Source organism: Colobus angolensis, unplaced genomic scaffold, assembly GCF_000951035.1.
Source record: "Colobus angolensis palliatus isolate OR3802 unplaced genomic scaffold, Cang.pa_1.0 Scaffold307, whole genome shotgun sequence".
Taxonomy (NCBI): Eukaryota; Metazoa; Chordata; class Mammalia; order Primates; family Cercopithecidae; genus Colobus; species Colobus angolensis.
The window spans coordinates 1,615,362-1,634,646 of NW_012116344.1; the positions used below are offsets into that span (position 1 = coordinate 1,615,362).

The window sequence follows — 19,285 nt, forward strand, 5'->3', positions numbered from 1 at the left end:
GCATATTTATGTATTTCCAGTCATCACCCCAAGAGCTCAGATTTTCCTGTCCTTGGTGTCACTTTAATTAATACACTCCCGTGTGCTGGGTGACAAAATTAGGTTGCAGGGGTGGCAGGCGTTTATATCACGAAGGGAGAGAAAAAAGGTGTTTTGAACCATTTTCCTCCTTAAGCTCTGTTATTAATCTTTGCAATCAATACTCCTTTATTTTTGGCTCCAGAAGATGGTAGGGTGGAATCAGACTGTCAAGCAATTTAAGACCATATCTGCATAAGTAATAGAGATGGTGTGTTCCTTTTGCTGTAGGTGAAAACATGTGTCCCTGGCCAGATGTGGCAGGGCCAGACTCTGAGTCTCATGCCAGTTTTATGATATGTTTGATTTAGGTAAAGTGCCTGGAACCTGCTGGGACTAAGTTGTTATTAAACACCATCTGCAGTTTTCAGTTTGATTAATATCATAAGAATTAGGATCCCATGCTTTAATTATCATGTTAACCCTTTAGGATCATGGGAAGAAGGAGGGAAACATGGGAGGGTGGACAAGCATAGCTCTTTAGAGGACTTTGGATCTGTAGGTTGACGCCCTTCATCCTGAACCCCACAGCTGTAAACATGTGTGGTGGGCTAGTCACTGTCCGGGTGTGACCCTGGGGCTGCTGGGGTTTGCTTGTGTGGAAAGGAAACTGGAGTATATTTGTCCAATAGAGAAGGAGTCTACTTAAATATCAGTCACACCTAGTTTCCCAGCCCTGTAAAGGAAATTACTTCAACAACAACAGTAGCACTAATAATGATAGTTCTAATAATGACATATCATTTGTTGAGGAATTACTTTCATTTTAATATACAGTGTATACTATGTAGTCTGTGTGTGAATATATACTGTGTTATACAACATATTCTGTACTAGAAACTGCCTAAGTGCTTTCCAAAAATTACATCGTTTAATTTTTACCACATTAAGCTCTGATTGCTTATGAGGAAACCAAGGCAGAAAACAGTCCACATACCTAGTGTGAAGCAAAACTTGGATTCAAATGTAAGCTTATTTGAATCAAATCCAATGCTTTTCATTAACGTACATCACTTAATAAAACATTCCTGTTGAAAAGTTGAAAGGAAAGACTTCAAGTGGAGAGGGGACCTATTGTGCCCTCTGGGATTTCATTTCCTTTGTGGGAAATGAAACCTCAGATTCTAATATTGCTGCCATTGCCACCTCCAAGGTACCCATGCCTGTGGCTTCAAGCTCGGCTGTCAGCGAAGAGACTGAGCTCATTGCTTGTGTTCTCCAAGCACAGCTAATGTTGGCTGATACGTTGACAATGCTTCCTCAAACCATGCAGGATAATAAGACGTAAATACATTCAGACATTACAAAAGATAAAAATCTGGAAACAGGGATGGAGAAGTCTGAGATGTAAGGTTAGTCTCAAAGTAATGCTCTGATTCCAAGGGAAGAGCATTTTTGAGGTAGGCACCACTAGGCAGAAATCTTTGTTACCCCTTACTGGCTACAGGACCACAGACAAGTCACCTATCTCATATGCCTGGGTTCCTCATTGGAAAATGGAGATGTTCATACTTGCCCTTCATGGGTTTCATGAGGATTCTACCCAGAGCTTGATACACAGTAGGCATTCTTTTAAAAGCATGACTCTTCTTACTGGAGGCTCTCACATGTTGACTGTCAGACTAATTGCACAAGGAGGGTGATCTTGTGACTCCCAGTCAAGAGCTCCCTCCTGGGCCTCTCAGTGCCTTCATGCCGTGCTCTGCTGCACATCAACACTGAGTGACTATTCCATATGGCAAGGTTCCTCTCAAGAAGCATGACGCCAGGAATGAAGTCATGCTGGAGAGGACACTGTGCCTTTTATACTCTGGGAGGTGTCTCTTTACAGGTTAATTTACTCATCTATTCATTTATTCATCCAGCAGGCAGTATGGAGCACATTCAATACCTGGATTAAGCTGGACATTGGTGGAGTAACAGTGTTATGGTAACATTATCTTGTAACCAACATAATGACCATGTTGCAACAGTTGTCTATGATCAGAAATCATCCTATTCATTTATTCACTCATTCATTCTTACATTTCTACAATAAAGAGATCATTTGCTCCTATCATTCACCTGACATTGTGTCAGGCTCTGGAGATAAAAAGTGGATGAGAAATTATGTTCTCCACCTTCATGGAGTGGCAGTTGGCAATTCAGAGGAGCAGGCAGAGAAGTGACTAAGTATAGCACAGCAAGATGAATACCATGATTAGGGAAGTTTCTGTGATTGTCAGGGCACATGGGGGCTGTATTAGTTTCTTAGGGGTACTGTGAACAAAGTATCACAAACTTGATTTAGCTAAAGTGCCTGAAACCTGCTGATACTAAGTTATTAAACACCATCTGCAGTTTTCAGTTTGATTAATATCATAAGAATTAGGATCCCATGTGTTAATTATCGTGTTAACCCTTTAGGATCATGGGAAGAAGGAGGGAAACGTGGGAGGGTGGACCAGGGTAGCTCTTTAGAGGACTTTGGATCTGTAGGTTGATGCCCTTCATCCTGAACCCCACAGCTGTAAACATGTGTGGTGGGCTAGTCACTGTCCAGGTGTGACCCTGGGGCTGCTGGGGTTTGCTTGTGTGGAAAGGAAACTGGAGTATATTTGTCCAGTAGAGAAGGACAAATTTATTTATTGTCTCATAGTTCTGGAGGCTGAAAGTCTAAGATCAAAATGTGGGCAGAGCTGATTTCTTCTGAGGGCTGTGAGGGAGAATCTGTTCTCACCTCTCCCCCAGCATTTGACGGTGGCTGGCAATTTTGGTGTTCTTTGGCTTTTAGATGCATTACCCTGCTCTCTGCCTTCATTTTACACATGGCATTCTGCCTGTGTAGGTATCTGTGTAGAAATTTCTCCTTTTTATAAGGACACCAGTGGTATTAGAGTAGGGCCACTTTAATGACCTCATTTAACTTGATGACCTCTGATAAGGACTCCCCAGATGAGATCAAATTTGTGGGTACTAGCGGTTAGGATGCCACATATTTACTTTGGGGGGATGCATTCCAACCCATCACAGGGGAAATATCTTGAACAGAATTTTGAAGGTAGTGATATGTTCCCCAAGATGTGGAAAGAGGAGTTGTCCGCATGTTTAGAAAGGAGAACTGTTCCATGTGGTGTATGAGAAGGACCAGAAGCAGGAGAGAGCACTGTGGGCTTGGGAAACAAAATCTTGCATGGGACAGAACATAAAGTATAGGAGTAGCTGCTGGAGGACTAAGTGGGACAAATCCTTCAAGGCCTAAAGAGTCAGATCTGGAGGGGTCCCTTCCTCCTGAGGAGAGTGGGGACCCATGAAAGGCTTATCCAGACAGCTTCATGGTCAGAATCCATCCCAGCCTCCCACAAAGAACCTTGTCACGGTGGTGTGGCAGATGTGGTGCTTCCTGTGATACAGCGCAGCTCTCTTCTGGTAGGCCACGTAACCCATTAGGCCCTGGCATCAGGAAAAATGTCATGCAGGGCTCAGTTCAGGCATGGGGGAACATGGTTTCTTCCCTGGGAGAGGAGCCCTATGGTTTGGAAGGAGAAGGGAGCCTGTCTCTGGTTGGCAATGGCCTTGTGGGTGGGGAGAAATATTATGGAGGGAGCTGGGGATCCAGTGTACAGGGCAGAAGGACTTAGGGTTCACCTGAGATGGCTCCACTGCGTTGCTGGCCCAGCGGCTCCCTTCACTGCAGTCATGTGGTCCCTGAAGCCCCCCATCCTGGCATTGGAGCCCTCTCCTACCTGGGGGTCTCCTCAAGCCAAGCACCCTCTGGTCCTTTTGCTTTTACTTTTCCAGACTGTTTAGCCAAACCCATGAAGGAACATCAGAAATACCTTTACAGAGACCTGTAGGAATCCCTGTTTGTTGACCTGACTACTGTCTCTGGAATAGGAGAAAGGAGAGTGAAACACAGATAAGGCAGTGAGATGTATGTCTTATACATCATTCATCCACTCGAACAAATCAGGATGCAACGTCTGCTGAGTGACTCTTGGGATTTCAGTGCAAAGATTCAGGTACAGCCTGGTCCTAGTGTGCCTGGCTTTGAATCCAGGAAACACAGGAGGCAGTGTTCCTCCTACCTGGCCTGGATGCCCTGTGAACATGGCAGAAGGAAACCATTCCAGGGAGAACCTTGTTTTTGGCAGACATGGTAGTCTAGAGAGACAGCAGGCAAAGAGAGCACCATCTTGGAATGGTGAGGGTTCCCTTGGAATGCTCATTTCTCTTGAAGAATGGCAAGCAGCTTCCACCCAAAATTCATCTTTGGCTCTTCCTGCTGGAAGTCTCTCTTCCCCTAGAGAGGAAGACATTGGCTTTGCTTTGGGTTTGTGGCTAAATTTTGTGCATTGCCTTTCATCCGGAGGCACTACGGGGACCTGTTATGTTCTTAAGAGTCAGAAAAGACCACAATGACCTGAGCTGGTGCCTTTGAAGGTGATTGATTTGCTTTGCCCCATTGGGTGCAGTGTCGCTATAGCCTTGGTGTGTGTGACTTGGGGACAAGCTCCCTGGGTCCCTGCTTCTGAGGAGGTGGCTTCCAGCATCCTGCAGAGGCAAAGCTGCTGGCGTCTGAGCACACTACATTTTAATCACTAGAGGTCTATTCTCTGTGAGATCCTCCCCGTGGTAGCTCTGAGTCCCAACAGACACTGCAAAATGAGATTCTAGTTTTCAGAGAAAACAGCTATGTTTCAGAGAAAAAAGCCCATGATGCTGCTTTTCTGGAAGAGAGAATCCTAAACAAGATAAGTCTTTTAGTTCCAGCCCAGGCCATAGAATCATGAAATATCACAGCAGGAAAAGGCCTGGTGGATCATCTTGTCCAGTGGGTTTCCATCGCAGTGTTTACAGGGCTAAGCAGAGAATGTAAGTGTCGGTCTAAGACCAGAGTGCTGAGCCTGTGATGACTCAAAAATCACAGACCCAGGCTAAAAAAAAAATGCAGATTCAAAGCAGGCAAAGAGCATGCTAGCCAAACCAGCCACTTCTGGACTGGGCATGCAGGTTGGCAGTTTACAAGCACTGGCATAGCATCATTCCCTCATGTAATCTTTGGGGAAACTGAAGCTCGTAATGATAGCTAACACTTACTAGATGCTTCCTGCAGACTGGCACTATGCTCAGTGCTCTGCCTGAATTCATTCAATCCATGAATATTCCTGTTGTATAGATGAGAACACTGAAGCACAGAGAGGTTAGGTAGCTTATCCACGGCCACAGAGCTAGCAAGATGTAGAGTAATATTTGAAAGCACACTCTGACTCCATTGCCCAGGTTCTGAACCGCTTCCCTGCCCTGCCACTCCAGCATGAGTACTCCTAAGAGCAAGGAAATGCCATGTTCCCTAGGCAGGGTCCAGAATCCAGGCCCTGGACTCCTGGTGAGATAGCGCCTGAACTGCAATGTGTTGCTTCCCTTGTTTTCTCTGCTTAAGAGGTTTGATATTTAGAACCAGACTTCAGCCAGAGCAGCCTAGTATATGTGATCATCTCTTCTCATGACCAGCTGTAGGGTCCTGCGTAAATTGATATGAGTCTCTGATTCTCTGGGGAATTCACCTTACCTCCCAGGGTCCTAAGAATTAGGACTCTTCTCCCAGGGCTGTCACAAGGATCCCATGTAAGAGGGACTGGCACCAGGTCTGGATATGTTTGGATATCCCCAGATGTTTTTGTCCCTCTGTGTACTTTCCAACAACCTTTCCATGGTGGTGTATCTAGTGTTCTGTAGTGGGATGTTTTGCTCCAACTGGACAACCACTGTTGGATACTGGCAGAGTTATCCTGAGTGTCTTGCCCAAACCCTAAAAAGTCAATGGGATGAATAATTACTTCAAAGAACAAAAAACAGCACCATGCTCTATCCTGCCAGTATCCTGGTCCTGATTGGGGCATAGGCGGGCTCCCATTGATGCCCCCCTGGGGAGTGCAGACACCTGCAGCAGATAGGCTCTGTCACTGGCCAGAGAGCACGCCAGGTCAAGGTTATTTGGCGTGTGGAGCTCTTGGGGTGCTGTGACTGGCACCTGGCATTGCTAATGGTGCCACAAGAGAAATGGTGTCCAAGATAAAAAAAGTTGTAACCGAACGTTCCATGGCATGGACATCATCCCTAATTGGAGCTGGTTTGGGAACATAGCTAAGGCATCTAGGAGATCCAGGCCTGGAACAGCTTAGTATCAACAGCTCAACAAGCTCAACTTGGCTTTGGCATGGACCAGCTTCAAAAACTTCATAATTTCCTTATCCATAAGATGGGAAGAATAGCTTACCACAGAGGGTGGTTCTGAAAATGAAATGCGTTAGCCCGTGTAACAGCACATGGCACAGAGTAGGAATCCTCCCATTCTCTGAACTCAGACAAGACTCATCAATGATAGAGCACAACTTCTCCTCCCAATTCCCTTTCCTAAACTTCCCATCAGAGTCTATATCCTTGTTAATGTGATTTTTCTGCAAACTGATTCGAAACAGCTAGATCTTGTAGCTTCACATTTAATTACAGCTGGTTTTGCATTGTTCAATCACTGGCCCATGTGTGCTAGTATTTTCCCTCCAGCTGTCCCACAAGGGAAGAGCCTCAGTCTGTTTTCTTGCACCATGAGTACTGACTGCTCAGATCCATAAACAAGCTCAGGCAGGCAGATGTCTTGTGTGCTGTGATCCCTTCACCAGCTGCTTTGGTTGGGCTCTCTGCCACATGAATCCACCTCCTCTGGGGACCCCATCCAACCGCTGAGGAACTCACAACCACTCCTTTATTTTAAAGTTAGTCATAGCAAATGGCATACCCCTATCTGATTGTCCTGGCCCTCCAGCAACACTCTCTTCCATCTTTCCTCTCTTCCTCCTGCCCTGGGGCCCTTGAGTATACATTCTTACATGAACACACCCAGGCCTGAACAGGTGTGCACATTTATGCACGCACACATATGTGCAAGCACATGGACTCACAGCTGCTTCTCAGCTCTGCATTCTAAACTACGTGTGGTATACTTTCTGCAGTGGCTTCCTCACTGTCCACAGTATAGGATGTCGCCACCCACTCAGCTCACACATTCTCTGGCCCCATAGTTGTCTAGGGAACATCGATAGCTTATCATTTTTCCATTATCTTTGCACTTCCACAAAAATTCCATTATAACAATCCTCTAAGTATTTTATGGACAGTTGTCCTGCAATCCTATTCTTAGTGCTTAGTAATATACCATTTCTGCTGTCTCCTAGTAAACTATTACTAGTTCCCAGAAGATTTCTCTTTCTCACACACATCTATGATTTAAACAATGCAGTGTTATCTTTGCACAGAACATTTTTTATTTATCTCTTCTACATGTCCATTTCCTGTTTCTCCTTAAGTCTCAGCCTTGCCCTCACCCTTCCCATGAACCCTCCCTCTTTGCTCACAGCCCTAGTTCCTTGTCTGCTAAGCTGAGACAAGTTCAACTTCATGTTCCCATGACTCTGTGCTTCATTCCAGCACTGTTTTGCATGATGTTTCTAATGGTCCATGCGCCTGTTCACCCTCCTCGCTTAGCTATGAGCTACTTAATATCACCATAGGATGATACTAACAGGTTTTTGTACCAAGCAGTCCTGAGTGTGAAGACAGCTCTTGTACTTGCTGCTTCTGTGACCTTCCATAAATTCCTTAATCTCCTGAAGCCTTGATTTTTAATCTGTAAAATGAGGGGGCTAGCAATAATAACTTTATGAAAGGGCTATTGCCAAGATTCAGTGAAACAGTATAAAGCAAGTGTTAGCACAGGGTCTGGAAATTAGTCTCATTGTATCTTTCTTCTGGCATATCAAGTGACTGCTGGGAAAGATGACACACTAGAGGGTTCAGGCAGACATTTGAAAAGAAGAAGAGGGAAGGAAAGATAGTATTAGCAGGGAGAGAAGAGGCTCAGGCTGTTTCTCTGGAGTACGGGGTGATGCAGGCTACGCCAGAAGGGGAAGAAGGCACCTTCACAGCCTCCCCAAGGGCTGCTGCCCTGATTTGCATTTCAGACACATTTGTGACAGCTTCATAATGGATCAAGAGCCCCAGCACTGATATATTAAAGGTTAATGGTGCATCCTGCTTTTATCTTGATTTGTGACAGCAAATATTTGTGGGTGTTGAGAGCTGAGAGCTAGCCATGTTCTTGGCATGGAGGTCTTGCTGGCTGGCAGGACTCCCATGGAGTGGCAGGGACACAGGAGCCAGGGGAGCAGACAACAACTGTATCCCAGGAGAATTCTCTTAACTGGTGGATGCTGATTTCCACTGTACCCACAAAAAACCTGTATCATGAAGTTTCAGCACCCTGCAGATTGAGCTTAAAGAACTAGATCTGATTCCCAGACTCCTTGGCAATCTGTTCCTGGACAGCCTGAAGCCATGTAGCTTTGTGCTGTGCCTCCTGGCTCAGGGCCAGAGTTCTTTGGTTCAAGCACCTCAAACTATTACTAGGCCTGCTTCTCTGCAGATGATTGACTCACAGTTGTCCTGAAGGGAGACTAGTCAACCCAAGATGAAGACTTTTCCAACAGAATATCCAAACTAGATGTTTTAAAGGCAAGAAAAAGGCCAACTCATTCATATATGATTCATACATATAACCTATGTTCATCCGAGTATTTACCTTGAGCTGGGCACTATTGTAGGTAGGGGGCATATTATCCCAGTTTGGCTAGAACTTTTCTGGTTCTAGCACTGAAAGTCTTGCTTCCAGGAAATCTCTAGTTCCCAAGCAAACTGGGGTGATTGGTCACTCAAGTTGTAAGCACGGGTGATACAGCAACAAAACAAATAGCCAAGTCCCATTCTAGGGGGGAGCTAACATTAGGCAGCCATATATGTCAAGTTGTGATGTGTTTTTGTATTTTTTTCATATAATTTAAGGGGTGTTGTATTTTGTAAAAGATTGTCAACAAAGGCCTCATGGAGAAGGTAACATTTGATTCGACTAAGACCCTGAGAGAGTGAGCCAATTACAAATCTGAGGGAAGAGTAAACCAGGATAAGGTTAATAAAAAAAACTACAGAAACCCCGAGGTGGGAAAGCAGGGAGGCTGGTATAGTGAGAGTAGATATATTGGGGTCCACATAACCTGGGACCTTTCAGGCCATGTGAGGACTTTGGATGCTCCCTTTGACTTTGGAGTCAAGAAGTTATTGGAGGGCTTTGAATGATGAGGTGACATGATCTGGCATAGATTTTTAAAGGATCACTCTGCTTGACCTCCCCAGGGAATAGCTGTAGGGGTTAAAGGGGGAGGCAAGGAGTTTCTTAGAGAGACTATCTCAGTGTCCAGATAAGACGCAGAGTAAAGGTCATGATAAGTGATCTGATTCTAGATGTATCTTGATAGAAAAAGAGATAGGAAATGCTGAAATTTGTATGTGTGATGCATAAGAAAGAAAGAAGTCAGTAATGATTTCAAGGCTCTTGGCTACAACATCTCAAAGAATAGAGCAGTGTTTGACTGAGATGGGAGAACTAAAGGAAGAGTAGGCATGATTTAGGGGTTAGTGATTTAAGAGCTCAAGTTTGAACATTTTTATTGTGAAGATCTATTAGCCATCCAAATGAAGTGGTCAGGTGGGTGATTGCCAGGAGTGGATGGGGTGGGTCAGGGCTGGGGTGTCCCACTGCGGTCATCAATGTATGGCTGCATCTACAGACAACTGACATGATGAGATTGTGGCAAAAGTCCTGCAACCCAGAAGACAAGGGATCTGTGGTCTGACCTCTGGAAGATTCCAAAATTCAGAGTCTGAGAATAGAAAGAAGAACTAGGAAAGGAAATGAATAAGGAGGTCCTCCAAGGTGGGAGGAGGACTGAGCAAGAGCAATTTCTGCAAACCAAATGAAAGAAGGGCATCTAGGAGAGTGGTTGGCTTGTCAAATGCTGCTGGTTGGGGGGATGTGAAGACCGAGGATTGGCCACTGTATTTGGGAGATCATTAATGACCTTGATGAAAGTTGCTTCAGATCAGCAGTGGGATGAAAACTGGAGTAAGCCAGGTTTCTGAGAAATGGGAAGAGGGTAATGGAGGCAGTAATCATAGATAACTCTCCAGAAGAAGAGCTGAAAGGGTGGTTGGAGGAGGAAGTCATTTCATAGGATTTTTTTTTTTTTTTTTGAGAGAGAAGATGTATGTATGTATTTTCAAGCCAATGGAAATGATCTGCAGAGAGAAATAATTTCATGATGAGGAAGAAAGAGGTGACAACTGGAAGAGCAATGTACTTTGAGAAAGCAAGAATGTCTGGGATCTAAGAGACAAACAGAGTTAGACATACATAGGAGAAAAAACAAAACTGTCATTTTAAAAGGATGGAAGGCAACTATTCTATTCGGTAGTTTTCGAGAAGGGAGTTCTCTGGAAAAGCAAAGTTCTCCACTGATGGCTTCTTCCTTCTTAGGAAACAAGAAGCAGCCTCATTGTCTGAGAGTCATCTGAGAACGTGGGAGGAGGAAGTGCATGGGGAGATTTAGAAGATCTAGGCAGCTTGAAGGGTCTCCTGGAGGCTAGTGGTCATGATTCTAAAGTTAGAATCACCATGCTGGTGGTTAGCTTGGATCTTCTCCCAGCCATATTCAGCCATTCACTTCTAAACACAAAATTGTTTTAAAACAGAGTTCATTCTTCCAGAAAACATGAACTCAGCTCCTAATGTCTGTCAGCCTATATGCGGGGTGATAGAAATTCAGAGATGAACACAGAGTCCATTCCCTGGGGGAGCTCAGGGTTGAGGTGGGCAGATAACACAGGAAGCTCAAAGGTGAAAACATTAGGATAGGGCCAAGTCCAGAGCACATAGGACTTAGATCCAGTGGGCATGGATCCGCTCTTTCAATACAACATGACAGCTGAGCTGATTCCTTCAGGGTAGGTACATTTTAGTCACCTGACAAAGGCAGGGCACAGCAAAGAAGGCAGGCAATGAACCTGAGTGAAGACTTGGAGGCCCGAGTGAGCAGGAGGTCTTCCAGGCTGGTACCCCAAAAGTAGGGTAGCTGAGAAGAGCTGGAGGAGGCAGCACTGAAGCACTGAAGGCTCTACACTAAGCCTCCTTTGCTGGGGGAAATAGAAGCCCCAGAATTGACCTAGTGAATAGTGTGGACATTGAGCTCCTGACTTGGCTTAGCACCTGGCCCACAATTATCTGACCTCATCAAGGTGATTTTCACAGCTCCTATTACTGAGCTCTGCTTACATACAGGATCTAGGCTGAGTTTGGCAAATCAGAAACAAGTATCACATATGCCCATGTTTAGGAATTCACAGTCTGCTTTGGGACCAGGGCACCAGGCCTGGGTTGAATTCAGGCAGAAGGTGCAGAAGTGAGGAAACTTCAGCCTGCCTTGGTATGGGGGCCTGAGTACTGATGGGCCCTAAGTACCTGGGATGGCCTCGGACCACTTTGAGTTAGTCTGACATGTTTGTCTTGCTGTAGGGACTGAAGATACAACTATCACAGCCTCCTCGTGGCTGTGGACAGGTTGTTTGATGGGGCTGGTAGAGAGAACTCTTGCCTCTCAATGGATCTTGGCTGATGGGAGGCTAACCCAGGAGGAGGGGTGGACGTACAGGATAGAAGAGAGCACAGAGCTCAGTTCTCAAGGCCCAGAACTGATGCTTGGGCAGAAGCAGGATATTTAAAATCATTCAGATCACATTTTTTATTTATAGCATAATAAAAATGCAAATTTTACAAAAATGTGTTTGTAAGAAGTGGAAGTCTTGCAGAAGTTTACTGCTTATCCCTTTTACTTTTGTTTTTATATTTATTTACATTTATTAATTGTTACTTTTTACAAGTATGGAAATATATTCAAATGCTTTGAGTCTTTCTAGCTGTTTATTTTGGATGTCTTTTAATTTCAATAGCAATTGAAGAAGTGGGATTTGGAGAGAAAACACCGTGGAGGGAAGGAAGGTGAGGAGGGAGGGCACCTCAACTGGCCCTCCGAGGCTGGCTTTCAGGCATAGTTTGGAAGAAGGGCTCTGTGGCTTGCGGAAGCATGCATTTTCCTGCCGTGGGCCCTGCAGCCCTCACCCTGTGGGTCACTAAGTGTTCTCATACAGTGTTTGGATCTGCAGTCCCTCTGCTCACTACTCCAAATCACACCCTGACTAGGCTTTGGATACAAAGGAGAACTGTTTTCTTAGTCTATTTTTTCTCACTTATAACAGAATACCTTCAACTGGATAGTTTATATTTTTTTTAAAGGGCATTTATTTCTTACAGTTCTGGAGGCTGAGAAGTCCAAGGTCCAGCAGCTGCATCTGGTATGCACCTTCTCCCTGCAGTGTCATGTGGTGGTGCAGGGCATCACATGGACAGGGGCCCAAGCCTACTCGCATCCCAGCTTAAGCCTCTCTTCTTCTTATAAAAATACTGTCTCCCCTCCCATGATGACTGATTAGTCCATGACTGGGTTAATCCATTCATCAAGGCAGAGTCTTCATGATCCAATCACCTCTCAATGGCCCCACCTCTCAATACTGCCACATTGGGAATTAAATTTCAACATGAGTTTTGGTGGAGACAGTATTCTAACCACAGCACCTGTGTACACCCAAGCATCACCTTTCCCAGGCTTCCTGGAAGGTCCCTGGGTAAATGTTCCAAGGTAGGAGAGGTTCATAAGCTGGCTCCTTGGCCACTGTGTCTCAGCTCCTTGGCAGGACAGCCCCAGCAGGCCTCAGCCCCAGCCTCTGCGAGTTCACTCCTCTCTGCTCCTCTTAGTCCAGTGCGAGGACAGATACTAGAGAAACACATGCCCTAGATGTCAACTCCAATGGCTCTAAATCCACCCTGGCTACTTTATGTAATCACTGCCTCCATCATTTTATCTAACCCTTGCTCTGCTTTATTAATCTTCATAGCCTTTTTCATCACTTGTTACAGAGCTGCAGGGGTCAGCCGACGATACCCCACAGGCCTTCAGAGGGCCTGCAGCCTGCTTTGACACAGCCTGCAAGCCAAGACTGCTTTTCCTTTTTAAAAACATTTTAAATGTTGGAAAACAAAACAAAAACAAAAACAAAGAATATGTGACTGAGTCTTGTGTGGCCCTCAGAGACCACATAGGCACTATCTGTCCCTTTCCAGAAAGTTTGCTGACCCTGGCATTACCTAGTTATTGTATTGTTGCTGTTGTCATTGATGTTTGTTTCTTTGTCTCATCTCAACTATGTAAAATCCACAAAAGTAGGAACTTGGTGCCATTCATGCCCTATCCCCAGACCTAGAGCACTGTCTAATGCAGGCAGATGCACAGGAAATAGGGTTGTTTGAATGACGAGTGAATGAAAGAAGGAAGACACCTAGGAAGCCTTCCCCTGCATGAGTGACAGATTAGAGAGGCCGTGGGGCATCCTGGGGAAGAAAACCAGGAGAAGCTTATCAGTGTGCACCAGGGTGGGTCATGGTGCCCTCTGGAAGCTGGTTGTGGAGCCCTAGCCAGGCAATCTGGATTCTTTTGATGATTGCATCATCAACTCTTATAGAGTCAGACATGAGATAGAAAATCGACACTGCTGGAATGATAGTAAAGGCATCTGTAGGCTGTAGCTATGAAAATTTCAACTCACCTGGATGGATATCCCCACCCTCCCGTGTCTTTTGAGCCACTCCACCATGTTGTTTTCTCCTTAAGGAAGAGTAATAGGACTTCCAGATCCAAATGTATCAGGCCCATGCTTATGACATCCCCACCGTTGTTGAAATCCATTACATATACTGAATATTGATTCTGCTCTTGTTGCAAGTGTGTTTATCTCCATTGCCAATGTAAATATTTTTGTAACATGCAAAGATGTATTTATAAATTCTGTATTATTGATTTTTCTCATACTGCAAACACATTTATCTCTTTGTTAATGAACATATATCAAGGAAATAGTAAGATTGATTTATGGAGAAAGGTGTGGGGAGGAAAGGAGGTGGTACCAAGCTGGGGAGAATATCCTTGGCCACAGCTGAAGGATGCATGGTGGGTCTTCTCTGGAGGTGCATGTTTAATTAGAGGACAGTGTTCTCAGAGGCAAGGGATGCTTACAAAGTCCTTTTGCAAGACAATCTGATGTGCTCAAAGGTATCAGCTATGCTTTTAGCTTGTGGAAATTTCAGAAATCGGTAATCCAGGTCAGGAGACACAGAGAAGCAGCTCGCATTGGTCTCAAACCCAGTTTTGGTAGGACACACTTGAGTAGAAGATATTGATTTAAGCATAAGATTGGAGGAGAGGGTAGGCTTTGTCAGGGGAGGATTCCAACACAAAATATTATCAAAAGGTGAAGTAAGAAGATAGGCAGCAAACAGAAGTGAGGCTCAAGGGATACACAAGCTTGCACCATGGTATTTCATGAGCCAGTGCAAACTCTGGTGGGCAGCCTGGGTCTGATGCTTTTAAGGCCATTCTTCCTGAGCAGTTCCTTGCCTAGGAGTTCACTACTTTCCCGGGGTAGCCTCTGCTAGGCTGTTACTATGACGACCCACAAAGCAAAGGTCCAGATTGCCTGCTAGAGGAGTTTTGGTGTCTCTATGCTCATCCTGGGTTCAGACTTCTGCAAGTCATCCCTTTAGGTATCCTGAGTGCCTGAAGTGTGTGCTGTTGACAAGGCAGCAAATTGTGGGCTGATAGGGGAGCATTTGCATGTACCTTGGCAACAAGATGGTAACAAGATAGGCCATAGGCTTCTCAATGGGGAGACAGATGGGCAAATGGGGAGATAGGCTCCAATCACATGAACCTGGAAGCTTAGACATGCGGCTTGCCCATGCTTGCTTCCATCTGGGTGTGACTACTCTGGCCTGTTACCCATGACTCCTTCACATGAGCCCAGTGCTCCAACCATTTGAACTACTGATAAGCAGTCTACTAGAAGGGCTAGCATTTGTTAAACATTAACTGTGTACCATGTATATGTCTGGGATCATTAATCTTCAAAAACCCTGTGAGTTGGGTATGAGTTTTGAAATCTAAGGCCTCAGAGATTAAATGACTTGCCCCAGTCCATGGTTCTGGAGCTTGCGTGCATCACCTGGAGGGTTGTGGAAACATAGACTGCTGAGCACCACCCTCAGAGTTTCTGACTCAGTATGTCTGGAGTGGGGCCCAAGGATTTGCATTTCTCATAAGGCCAGAGGTGCTGACACTGCAGCTCTGAGGATCATACTTTGAGAGCTACTGGTCTATGTCAAACAGTAAAGGCATTCAGAGGGAGCATCCACACCCAGGACTGCCAAATTCCATCACCTATGTCTTTTTAGCTGATGTGTATTGCTCCCTGGTTTGTGTCCCGAATAAGCCACCTGTTTTCATTACCCAAATGCCTTCTCAGGTAATACCTTCTCTTCTAGGAACATTCTACCCCTTGGTTCTCCATCTGGCTGCCTCTACCCGTTCTCTCTGACTCAGCTTAATGTTCCCACTTCTAGGAAGCATTTCTTTAGCTCCTACCTATGGATTAGCTACTTTTCTGTGCTTCTGGGGTCCCCCATACAGACCTGTATTTTAATGTCTCTCATATTGCTTTGTCACTGTTGCTTTACTTCTCTGACCACTCACCCCTTGATGATGCCTGCCATGTATTCCTTGCTTGGTGTGCACTGTGCCTTACCTAGTAGACATTCAGGAACTGTTGGTGAAATAACTGGTTGAATGACATCAGCAAGTTGCATTGTGCATGTGAGGTTAATAGAGACCACACCTGTGATGGGCACGTCTCCTTCAACTCTCTGTGGTAGAGGTACCTGGACAGTTTGTAGCAGTTGTTGCTGAAGAGACTGACTTCAGAAAAGTTCTAAATTGAGTGTACTGCTAGCACAGCCTCCTCCAGGTGAAGCCTCCCTCACTTGCTTGAATGGGCATCCTATCTGACTTCAGCATCTGTCTTCTGCTGACTGCCAGTGTTGGCTTGGCAGTCTGGATGCCTGGCTGTCCCCATTCTCCTTTATTCCTCCCTGTGTGTCCCCTCCAAAACTGTGTGCTGTGACAAGAGGATGACTTCCTCAGAGAGATGATGGCTTTCGTGGATGAATAGTTGGGTCCCTCTGTTTAACATCCCAGGTAGCCTTCCATAAGTTTATTCACCCTGGAATAAGATGATAGTGCCCCCTGTGCTGGGCATTAGTGAGCCTGGAAACCTTTGTTGAAAGATCGAGTGCATGTCTGAGATGGGAGAGATTCCTCTGCACAAATTTGTGGCTATTAGAGGTGATGGATGAATGGAGGCTATGACCGTGGGTCTGAGCAGTAAGATTCAAAGAAGATGGGGGTGCCATTTTGAGGTTGGAACAGTGAGGTCTACTGGAACAGAAATGAACATGAAGCCATAAACATTTGGGCTGCCTGCTTCTTATCCAGAGACGTTCCCTGAGCCTCTGGACCTTCATGAATAATACCAAGAGGAGAGAGAAAATCTCCATTTCAAATGTAGGGATGAAACAGTTTGGAGATCCCTGGCAGTTACCCATTCGTTCCACACTCATGAAAACTGCAGCAATTCAGAGCAGCTCAGTATTTAGACTCAACTATGTAATTCATCCTGATGTTTCTCATTCATCAAAGCCTTGTGTTTGTTTGTATTACCGTGAGAAAAATTTTTTAAAATGTGGAAAAAAAAAGATCCCCCTCCTTTCATTACAGGCAGATTATGGCAGAGTTGCAACCCTTAGGGCCCTTCAGGCAAAGGAACATCTTGCTTCAATTAGATATAAATAATGAACAATAATTAGAAAGATTTCTTCTTCGAATTTGTTATTTTATGTTTCCTTTCATCTGTAATGTATTGAAACGAATACTGAGCTCTGTTTCTGGGCCACATAGCAGGGACCTAAGGAGTGCTGTGGCATGTGTCTCTGAAGCAAGGGGAAGCATCCACAGCTGGGCCTTCTGTGTGCTGGCTGGGGAGGCTGCTGTCAGCATTGGTCCAGGGCCATGGATGCAAAAAAGGAGCTCCTTCAGCTCCAGTCCTCAATTCGTATAGTCCACTGGGGACCCGAATAATCACGGTAGTCAGGGACTGCTCTGAGAGCTGAACACAAATCCCATTTAATCCTCATAGCAATCCTCTGCCACAGGCTCTGCTTCTATCTACGTTATTAAAAGATTTGGAAACTGAGGCACAGATAAGTTAGCTAACTTTTCTGGACCACAGTGTTGGTTGTGGAGGGTAGACAGGCAAGGTAGGTAATTGAACTCCAGAGCCCTTGCTTGTCTCTGGTCTGGCATGTGGCCCTCTGAAGTCCCAGTGAGCTCGTGCTGCCACAGAAGCTCACAAGGTGTGGAGAGGGCACAGGGAGGCTGGGGTGGGGACAGCTCCCCAAGGAAAGAGGCAGCTGTTGGCTGCTGGATTTTCAACGGGCTTGTAGAGGTGTTGTTAGAAGAGGAAGATAAAGGGATTCCAGGCAGAGGGAGCAGTGTGGCCTGGTGCCACGGATGGGAAGTGTGTGGGATTTCTCATTTCAAGGTTGGCTACGGTGCTGTGTGCAGGTGGGGAGAACAGCCAGAAATGAGACCAGAAAATGGAGGGTTGTGTAGACCCAGTTGACAAGACTGGCTCTTCCTGTGGAAACAGTGACTCAGAGAGAGGGAGGGATGATGATGTGGGTTGATAAAGAGGAGAGACAGATTTCTAGAAGAGAAATAAGTAAAGAGTGATCAGGCTGGAACCTGGAGAGAGAGGCTAGCTCCCCACTGGGCTTTTTTTTATTTTGCAATTTTGTTTGGTACATGACATTTTCTCAACATGCTGAGCCAAGTACGCTCTTCTGAAGCAAGTGAAATCTTCATAGCGACTGGTCCTTCCTGCTGTGCCTATTTGTCCTTCCCCAGAGGAATCTCCTCCTCTGCCCCTAGCTCAGAAGTCTGCTCTTAGGCTGCCAATGGCTGTTGTTTCGTGAAATCCCCCCTCTGATGTGCACCTGGCGGGAGCCACCTGCCACTCCTGTAAGGAGAGCAAACCCAAGGCCTTCAGAAGTGCTTTGTTTTTCTCATTATCTTTTAAATAATTGTCAACATTTTAAAATCAGGAGAGATATAAAAATCCAATTTACTTTATTTTTTCAAAAACCAAATTGGTTGGGGAGGTCATGGGGAGGGGAGCATTCAAAGTCAATAATTGGCTAGACCCCTAGCACAGCTGCAAGCTTTGGAAGGGATGCCTCTTAATTTACCCTCAGTCAGTTGGTCTCTGAGTGCGTTTCTTCCCCATGCTGTCTCTGAGTGTCACAGGCCAGCCATCATTATCGTCCATATTGCCAACATAGGCCTTTCTCCTGCGTAGCCTCTGCAGGCATCTGAGTTGGAGATCCGCAGCAAACAGCCTCCCATGTTGCCCTGACTTTTTGATACTATGATTCTCTGTCTATATGTCTGCTTCTATAGCTGAACTATAAGCTCCTTAAAGGCAAGAATCATGTCTTATTCATCCTTTTATCCCTCCAGTTCAGTAAAGAACCTGGTTTTAGGCCCTCAGTCATCTTATTGAATTAATCTACACTGAGAAAACACACCTGTAATTGAATGAGGCCTTCTCCGGGCTGAGGGACTCAAACTTTGGGGGACTGGGAATGAAGAATGTGGATAGTGGGCCATACTGGGCTTGGACTTCAGAAGAGCCTTGCAGCCCATTTGTAACCTTGCAGTGTGCAGTGCACAGCATGTACTCATGCCTCGCTGCCTTTCTGCATTTCAGGACTTTCCAGGACTTGTCCAAACAAGTGGAGATGTCTTATGGCACCGTCCGGGATTCTGCTGTATATGAGTACTTCCGAGCCAAGGGCACCAACCCCCTGGAGCAGGACAGCACGTTTGCCGAACTCTGGCGGACCATCAGCAAGAACGGAGGGGCTGACAACTGTGTATCCAGTCCTTCAGAAGGCATCAGGAAGGTAGGCGGAGAGCTGGCGCTTGGGCACATGCACTGTGACAGGGCCACGGGGTGGTCATCCCCCAGGTGGGAGACACCTCCAGAGGCATCTGACTCTGAGCAGCCCTGTTACCTGCAGGGCAATCCATCACACACATTCTTTAGGTGGATGCCCCTTCTGGGCAGCAGAATTAGAGCAACTGCTCCTTAGAGACCTTCCAAGTTTGCAGAGTAGTGCTGGCTGGGGAGGAACAGGCAGATTAAGCCTGACCTTTGGCCCACCCTCCTCACGGGCTCATAGGAGGGTGGCACCGAGAGACCTGTCCACCCCAGGTGAGAA

The 19,285-nt window shown here is 45.7% G+C and overlaps 1 protein-coding gene across 1 annotated transcript in view; it reads left to right on the forward strand.

Moving 5' to 3' along the window:
* GRID1 (glutamate receptor, ionotropic, delta 1) overlaps positions 1–19,285 on the forward strand; it is a 786,384-nt gene that overhangs the window by 721,847 nt on the left and 45,252 nt on the right. Inside the window, exon 16 of the mRNA XM_011950437.1 lies at positions 18,772–18,967. Coding sequence (XP_011805827.1) covers positions 18,772–18,967 — 196 coding nt within the window. The remainder of the gene's footprint in view (positions 1–18,771; positions 18,968–19,285) is intronic.